Here is a 9,566-nt window from a genome sequence, read left to right on the forward strand (position 1 = left end):
TATCGGATTCGGCAGTGGAAGACTCCTGCCGCAGGGATTATCGCTTAGTGTTTTCAAATCATGCTTTGTGTATAATCTTTATGTGTAATGATTTATTTGGTACTTATGTACAAAAGTTTGATCATAGGTGTCACCTTGGGTAACCTATAGTGGCACTTATGGTCAAGGTTAATAATATAATGGATAAATAAATAAAGAAAAAAATATGCGGAAACTTTTTTGGTGTCAATTTATTGTAAAAATATTCAAATACTGTATGTTTCTGTTTTTAATAAATAAATAAAATCAGATAATTCTGCCAATTGGATTTAGTCCCATCAAAATTTTTTTCAGAAGTTCAATATGTATAAATTGTACGTGCATATATGTATTACATTCTAATAAATATTAAATATAGTGCATCATGCATCTTGGAGACCGCTATATGGGATAAGGACCTTATGCTCTTTCTAAACCATACATATGTACTACTATTTGACTTGGGTTTGGTGCATCCGCTCTAAAATCGCCAGATTAACAGAACGGCAGCTTTAAACGTAATTCTCGTTTTCTCGAATGATAGATTGCACATCAGATGACGAGTAACCTTCCGATGTGCACAGATGCCATTATTAAAATTGAGTTGGATCTTTCTGGCGAGTTTAATAAGGCAAGATTAGGAACTTATCGAATCTTGCCTTATTAAACTCGCCTGAAAGATCCAACTCAATTTTAATAATTACCATTTTAACAATTGCATCTGTGCACATCGAAAGGTTACCCGTCATCTGATGTGCAATCTATCATTCGAGAAGATGAGAATTGCATTTAAAGCAGCCGTCCGTTAATCTGTCGTTCAATTTGTCTGGCGATTTTAGAGCGGATGCACCGCATCCATTTGACTTGTATGAAGTTCAAATAAAGTAGACCAATTTTGCATCATCTCCCGTATCTCTGTACTTTAGGCTGTTGCATTGCTGCAACTGTGCTTTGCCTACGTCCTATCTTGAGATCGTTTCAAAACACTTTTCTAGTAAAGCTGAAATCTGTCTTAATATGTCTTATTGGTCAATGTTCTTATTGAATTCTTGACTAATCGTTTTCTCTCGAGTTAACTAATTTTTCATTCCTAGGCGAAATGCCACTATAGAAAAACCCTTGCAGTACTTTTGACCAAGTGTGTATTTAGTATGGATGAGTTTTCCAATTTGTTTAATAAATATAAATTATTCGAATCATCCAAGATCTGTCTGTTTTTTTATAGTCAATATAATGAAGACATTTTTGAAGCCTACTCAATCAATTTCCAATCGTAAAAATTGACTTCGCTATAACTTCTAGCACTTGTACTTATCCTATTATGCAATCGGTACGATATTGAGCGTGTTCGATGTAACCATTTGTCTGACAACATGTGCGGACGCGATAAACCCTAGACAGGTTATACATAGACGCGACAACTTTCCACGTCTCATCCTCCTCATCACTACCGGCGATTCTTCGAATTTTCGTCGTCAGGAAACGAGACGTGCTTCGGATCAGGACATCCACATTCAGCAGATCCCAACAGCACACCTGCTTCCTCTACCCGGAGTGTCGCCGGACACCATCAGTGCGAGCAAGACGTCTCATCATCAGACCTTAGTTGGCCACCGATAACTCCTTGTATAACTAATTAAAAAGCAATCCATGAACGCGTCCTGTTCCTCGACGGCCACTTCTTGCTGCAGGACTCTTGATTATCTCGTAATGTTCTGCTGCTCGAGCGGGCCGTGTCACTTAGTGTCGTGTATTCTTCTCGTGTACATCTGTATCATTGTCACTCTTTGTCCCGTGATACTCGTTCTGTAAGTGCAAGGACTAGAAATGCAGGACTGTGCACTCTCGATCGGTTACTTACGAAGCTGATTTTCCTGATTGCTTTTTTTTTACCCCCCTGTTGCTACAATGTATGTACACATGTATGTATGGCTTCGACCAAACCTGTAAAATCCGGAAACGTGCGCCAAATGCTATATGGAAATTTTCAGTCTCACCGTAATACTGTTGTATTCTGGCTAACGGTCTAGTAATAATACATGCAAAAATGCTAATTCGCCGATGACATATTCAATATTTGTCGTATCTTTGCAATTTTTTACTTTATTTTTAGATGAATTTAGTTTAATATAAATCAATTTCATAAACAAGATTTTGTGTTTATGATACTTATAACTAAAATTAGTTATGAAATATTTAGTACATATTTCATAAATTGTATGCACTATTGCTGAATTGTTTTTTTAGGATGAGTATTGCCATCTATGGATGTTTAACAATATTCTTTGTACAAACTGAAAACTAATTTTGATAATACTTTTTGGTAGTAATAAATAAGTTAGTAAAAATTGCAAGAAATATATTGACTTTCGATCATAAATATTTTGATCGAAAACTTTGCTTTAAAGAAGTACCATCTATGAAAGAACTATAGTGCAAGTTTAGAGGTATTTAATATCTATAGATGCTGCTGTACTCTTATGACATTAAAAGATAAAATAAATTGAGCAAACTTGCTTCTCAGTGTCTTCGCAAATTTGAATTATGAGATGATATCCAAAGTGATGGATTGGGACATCTGGAAGATTAAATTTTTTTATAGGATTATAGGATCAAGAAAATTGACATTTTAGTACATTATGTATAGGTACATTAAACAAATAATTCGAGTGGAATACTATTATAACTATTGAAACAAGGACGAGAAGGACATGGAAGGTAAACTTCAAATTGACTGTCAATTTTGGCAATACTATTATACAAAAGAATCGCCACTTTCAAAAGAAAGTCATGTAAGATTATTCCAACTTTATGATCAAACTCTGCCCTAGATATGAAAGTATGAAAGTTGACATTAATTCAAATTATAAATATCCCGGAAAGATTTATTTATTTAAAAGTTAGGTAAAACGTGACGTTCGATGACTTTTGTTGCATTAGAATTAGGAAGCGAAGTATGAATGGATTTTTCTACGTGGTGTTGAATACTATTTTTATTGGAAACATCTTACTTTCTGAATAAAATGCATCAGAAAACTAGTTAGTCTTTCATGAGAATGAAAAGTTTTGGAAACATTGATGCACATTTATAGTGCACCGTAAATACATAAAACTACTTTCACCGAGACGATCTTGCGCACTCGCTCGTTCATCTCTCTTTCGATATTCGAAACCTTCGATATTTTAAAATTCGATTTTCAATACTCTGTGAAAATGATCATTGTCTTTATTTCAAAAAGGATTGCGCATCTCAATTCATCGTCATATTACGTATAGCGTATTTTTAAAACATACACATATTTAAATAATAAAATAAGAAAATAAACTGCGTATTGGAAAATCGTCTCATTAAAAAATGAGAAACACGTTTCGTTTGTATACTTTCTAGAAGAAAAAAATAAAACGAGTATTTTAATTGATTCCAAGTTTAAAATTTCGGCAACTCGTACTATCAAGATCGATTATCGGAATCATCTTCGATCAGGATTTTCTAGTTTCACTGATCGAGACTTAAACTCGTTTTTATACATTTTTTTGGTTCGCTACTTGCGTCACCGGTTATACATAAGGCTGTGAAGAAAAATTCAAAATAAAATCCAAAATTTAAGATTTTTTCAATTTGTTTATTTGTGTGCAAAAGTAAAAAAAAATCTAAAATCATACAATTCGTAATGAAAACAGTCTATTTACAAAAAGATCATTGAGTTTTGAATCATCAAGTTGTTCCTAGGTGTTTCTGCAGTGTGCCACTAAGTGTGTACCTATACATAGTGTTAACTATCGTAGTACAATATGATGACATTTGAAGGGCTTTTCTTAGTTGCGACCGACTTGATCGATTTGTCCCTGCAAGTTGTTGATGACTTCCGATGGCACTTGGTCTCCTAAGATTTCGAAGAGGTTGATGCGTTGATTTCCGGGAATGGATTCGTAAGCGGCCAGCTCGATGCCTTCTTGTACCTGTATAATTGAAAAGAAACGAGAATCATTATCAATCAAATCACGACTGCTATCGTTTCATAAGCGAACGCAACACACTTTTGATTTTCGTAATCTAGCACACACCTAAATCAAATCAGGCCCTTTTACATCACACACAAATTGTATTATAAATAATAAATTTAAAAAACAACAACTGTATAATTTCTATAAACTTTGACATTAAATTGAAAGTATGCAAATAAATAAGATTCCATTGCTAAATTTGAATATGTTAATTTTTAGTAGTGGAAACGTCTGAATCCTAGCGTTGAGTATTATGCAAATTTGATAGGATTGTAAACTTTAGTTATAATATTTTTCATATTCTTAAGCTAGTTCACACTTGTGTGATGTAAATTTTCCGCTTTGAAGTGTGAGCTGAAATTTTGTGCAAATTTCAACGCTTTAAGGTCATATGTAAATCGAGTTGAATTTATATGCAGCTCACGTGCGCGTTTTCTAAGAAAATGCTCCATTCTTGAGCGTATGTTTTGATAAGAAAAAAATAAATCGGTCAAACAACGAATCAAAGTGATGAGAAGAGAAAACCTCAACATTGGACCTGTTTAGCGAGAATTAGTATAGCAGGAACTGCTCTCATCACGTGTTATCTTATCAAAAACAGCTTTCTCCATCGCGATTGTTGTTTTTTCACACTCTTCCGATCAATCAGATTTAAATACACAGACTCACCCTTTGAATTTCAGCATCTTTGGGGATGAGGAACGTGCTTTGGGCCTGTTTGATGGCTTCGTTGGAGAAGGCAGCACCCTCTCTCTGGGGATAAGCCGCTGCCAAGGCGACGAAGGCCAAAACGAATAGGAATTTCATCTTTCTGCAAAGAGGTAAATAAAATTTAATATACACACGATTCCAATCACAATGTTGATTATGTTACGCAACATGCAAATTATCCACTATCACATATTGTATGTGCTTGAGTTGGTCCACTTGGCATACTAATCAATCGATCGCAATACTTTCCATCGCCTCAAAAGCTCGACACGTTAAATTATACAATGTTTATTATACGCGCGTACATCCTACATTGCAACTGTGCTAATTTTTGCAATGTTTTCATTGCGACATTCTAGGAAAATCCCCCGTCGAATCTCGGTCAAGGATACTTTCTTCGTCTTCTCGACGAACGCTGTTACATTTTCTATTTGCTCTTTCTATCAAACGAGGAATTCCTCTCTTGCTTATGATCCATATGCGAGTTTTGTAGCATGTTTGGGTATCTCGAGAGGTGAAAGTATGCGGTTTTTTTATTATCATTTGTTGCACATATCGACTTTAAGAGTTATACAAATTACACAATATGTCAAGATGGCTTCATGTAAACTTACATCGACGTTTCTCAAACGTATGTATAACATTATTCAACTTTGTAAAACAAATACCATGTACGTGCGAAAAATTCACAATAGCATTTTATAATAAATTTCTTATTACCTATATATTTCTATAACATCATTTTTTTTTAAAGCTCAAATTGTTTTACTTTTGCTTATTTTTATTTGAATCCATAAAGCAAAATTCATTTGTTCCATTTTATTGATTTTCAATGCATATATCGTCGGTATATTGGTAGAAAACGTTAAGTCAAAAATTGGATGTTTTGAATTTGATTTTTCACTTCGCTAATCGGTCAGGCAATATTCTTACATTCTTTCGATCAGTTTGAAACTTTGCCAATTTTTTAAAATTCGTTAAGTCAAAAATTGAATAATAATAGAGAGGATTCAATTTCGTGACTTTCAAATTTTAAAGCTTTCTGCCAATATACCTACGATATAGTCAATGTCATTTTAATTTAACAGTCTTGAAGCAAAATAACGATAAAATTATATTTTAAAGCGAAATAAAAATGAACTTTTTTTTATCAATAAACAACATATTTACATACCAATTAAATAAAAATATTTGAATTTATTGCTTTATATACACAGAAATATATAATATAGTACTAAGATTTCATATAATATTTTATATTTATTACATACTAGTGATTTTACCCGGCTTCGCTCGGCATTTGTATTATAAACCACTTAAACATGGCCTTAAATATATATGAATAGTAAAGATTTTATTAAATTTATTTGAATAGTTATATTTTATTTAAATTTATTTGAATATTCATTTGTTTTTTTATTACATTGAACGTCAAGAAATCTACGACCCAAACAAACTTACATATTAATAGATGTAAGCGGTATAGTCGATAAGTTCAAGCGGTATTAACTATATCAATTTAAAAGAATTATAAATTTATTTGCTATATAAATATGTATGAAATATATTTGAATCAAAAATTATCTCTATTTAGTTTCAACTTTACTTTTTCACTATATGTACATATGTATGCACCTAATGAGTAAATTTTGTACAAAAACAAAAATTGTGACTTTTGAAGAGCTCAATCAAAAACTTTCATAGAAGAATTGAACTTTGGTCATAGGGTGATATTTAAAAAACGACATTAAACTTTACTAGGGTGCAAAATTAAGCTCTGAGACTCTTTTAGATCCGATTTGAGTGATGTAGGGTGTGGTATAGGGTTCGGTGTCTAACTTATGAAGTTTGTTTAGAATTTGGGATGGAGGCTCGTGACTCACCTGTGTGTATGTGTTCAGCTGACAGGGCTATTAGCGGCCGCTCATCGCTCTTCAGCTCTTATAGGTGCCCGGGGCAAGCAGCCCCACTCAACCACCATTGTCGTCAATGGCCACCTCCACCACCATCATCATCACCATCGTCTTCGACTGTTGGCCACGACACATCAACTTTCTCTCCGGTGACCGGCCGGCGGTTTTGTGTCACGCTCTGCACCACGAGTTCAACTCCCATAGTCCTATCTCGCACGGCCAACTCGAGTATTGCACGCTCTGCATCATCCTCTTCAACACATTTTCACTTTGCATACACGAATTGAAAGTTTGTTAAACTTACCTACCACAAAATGCTAAAGAAGCCTTCAAATATTCTCTTCGCTATATACATACATAGTCAGTGATATAGTTCTAAATAAAAAAGTACCAGGGCGGTGTTTAATTTTTGGGTTTGGTGCAAACGATCGAAAAGCGCCAGACAGATTGAACTAAAGATTAACTGGATGGCTGCTTTAAACGCAATTCTCGACTTCACAAATGAAAAATTGCACATCAGATGACGAATAACCTTTCGATGTGTACAGATGCAATTATTAAAATTGAGTTGGATCTTTCTGGCGAGTTTTTAATAATTTAACAAGGAAAAATTCGGAACTTAAGTATCAGAAGCACAGAACGTATACAGGGTAGGTATGTCGGGACTTCGGGTAGATTTCGCTTAGTGTAAGTGCGAGCAGTGCGCACGCAAAATTTACAAGTGTCGTTAATCTGTGGTTCAGTCTGTCTGGCGCTTTTCGATCGTTTGCACCGCATTGTTAATTTTTACGACCCCCCCCCCCCCCCCGCTTTTTTCGTTACTTAAAAAATATGTATCCCAATATTGGTAGTACAAATATTTATAAAAAAATCAAATGCTAATTAACTTAAAAAGTCAATCAAGATGGTCCGAGTAAGGCTTATTATTTTTTGCAATATAATATATGGTTCTGAAAATTTTGTTAGATGATTCGATTTCGGCATCATTCAAATGTAATTTTTTCAATGGTTTGTTGTTGGGCTGTTTTTAAAAAAAAATCTGCACTCAAATGGGAATTTGAGTGAGGATACGGTTGTAGTCACCAAATGTTAAAACAAGAGCTCACAATATTTGGTATACAAAATTTTAGGTCTACGTGACGAGCCAGAATGTTAAATTACAGAAAACACAAATATCGGAAGGCAAATCTCGCAGGATACGGGAGGAAAAGCCTGTTCCTCTTGTTCCTGTTGTATCCTGCTCGCGCAAATTAAGTGAGTATGTACGTGAGTACGTACCGTTTACCATGCATCCTTTTTTTTGATCTTTCGACTTAAGATCTTTCGATTTTCGTTCTTTGCCTTCCGATATTTGCGTTTTCTGTAATTTAACATTCTGGCTCGTCACGGAGACCGCAAAATTTTATATGAAATATAAGCAAAAATATTTTTTAATTGTACTCGAAAAACAATTTCTATATCAAAGTACCAGGGCGGCGACCTGGCTCAAAAATAAGTATCAGGGTGGCGACCTGGTCTGACCTGGCCCGACTGCACCACTGCATTTTAAACCTATATATAATTATCTGATCTAACTAAAAAAATTTACTACTGTTCCCGATATTTTAAAAATCCTATCCTTCAACAATCTTTCTGTCAGGCGACGACTCACTGATGCTACATTCTTTTTCAAGCTCCTAAATGATTTCCTTGATTGTTTCGATTTACTGAGTAAGGTTGGTTTCAGGATCCCAGTTAGGTATTCTAGACATGTTGCACTCTTTTCACTTAATCCTTTCAAAACCAATTCCCTAAAATATTCCTATCTACATACAGCGTGTTTATCGTATGCTTAACGGGGAGCTGAATGACGTTGATCTATTCGGTATTTCTTTGCATCAATTCAGGACTGCCATCAGGAGAGTCTTGATTGATTGATCCATTTCTATTTCTATTATATATTTTTTATCCAATTATATTATATCACTTTATGTTTAATTATGCATTGTCCTATTTAGTCATATTTTAGTTTTTATTCTTTTCTTATTCATTTGTTTGTCTATATGTACTAGATATATTATGTATTTTGTAAAAATCTACATATACATAATTGGGCTCAGATGTTATTTTGTTATATTTATTATTTATTTTTTATGAATTTCTACATCTGTTGCCTGTTGATTTTTCAATAAATAAATAAATTACTATTAAGTAAATATCATCAATTGTATTTTACACAGTTCCATAAGTAGAAGCAATAAGCACTCAGAGACACTCGCTGAACAGAATTCCTGTGGATTTTTCATTGCGTAGTGTACATACATATGTAGGATGTTCGTTCTGTTTGTTCTAAAGGTCTGGGTTCACTTTTAGCGGCACAATGTTGCACTGCAATTTTTTTTCATAATACATATGATATTTCAGGTCATTCTTATGATATATTGACTTGAAAGTCATACCATATAATCAACAAATGATCACAATGGTCAGGAAACGAGGGAAAATTTATGGTGCGACTCATTTCGCTGTATTGTTAAAAGCGGATCCAAAGTTTAAAATGCATAAGGATCATTCTGTAGGTACATACTTGCATAATATTTAGACAAATTGAAGTGAAAGACGAAATAAATTATATTTATGAAGCGGTTGGTTGAGATGTGGCGTAATGGTCAAAATTGCATATTTGTCCATAGTGATTCCAAGAATTTGGAAACGTATGTGCATATGTTTCATTGAATCAAAGTGACAAAATTTGTCTTTGCATACTCGATTCAAGATTCTGGACTTTACATAGCCCATACATAATCGATTCATGCTATTTCTTCAAAAGACGATATTTCAGCTTCGAAAAAAATGAGGCTAAGCGTTGACCGTCTCATTTATTATTGAATTTGAATAACACGATCGTTGAATTGTAGAATTTGAATTACAATATCGTTG

The 9,566-nt window shown here is 33.9% G+C and overlaps 1 protein-coding gene across 1 annotated transcript; it reads right to left on the bottom strand.

Moving 5' to 3' along the window:
- Nucleotides 1–3,623: 3,623 nt before the first annotated feature.
- LOC143908967 (uncharacterized) lies at nucleotides 3,624–6,652 on the bottom strand. Its single transcript, XM_077426828.1, has 3 exons — nucleotides 6,618–6,652; nucleotides 4,693–4,834; nucleotides 3,624–3,978 (listed from the first exon to the last, which is right to left on the bottom strand). Exons 2-3 carry the CDS (start codon nucleotides 4,828–4,830, stop codon nucleotides 3,835–3,837), a joined length of 282 nt encoding a protein of 93 aa, XP_077282954.1. The 5' UTR covers nucleotides 4,831–4,834; nucleotides 6,618–6,652; the 3' UTR covers nucleotides 3,624–3,834.
- Nucleotides 6,653–9,566: the final 2,914 nt, after the last annotated feature.

This window comes from Arctopsyche grandis, chromosome 3 (genome assembly GCF_051622035.1).
Source record: "Arctopsyche grandis isolate Sample6627 chromosome 3, ASM5162203v2, whole genome shotgun sequence".
Lineage (NCBI taxonomy): Eukaryota > Metazoa > Arthropoda > Insecta > Trichoptera > Hydropsychidae > Arctopsyche > Arctopsyche grandis.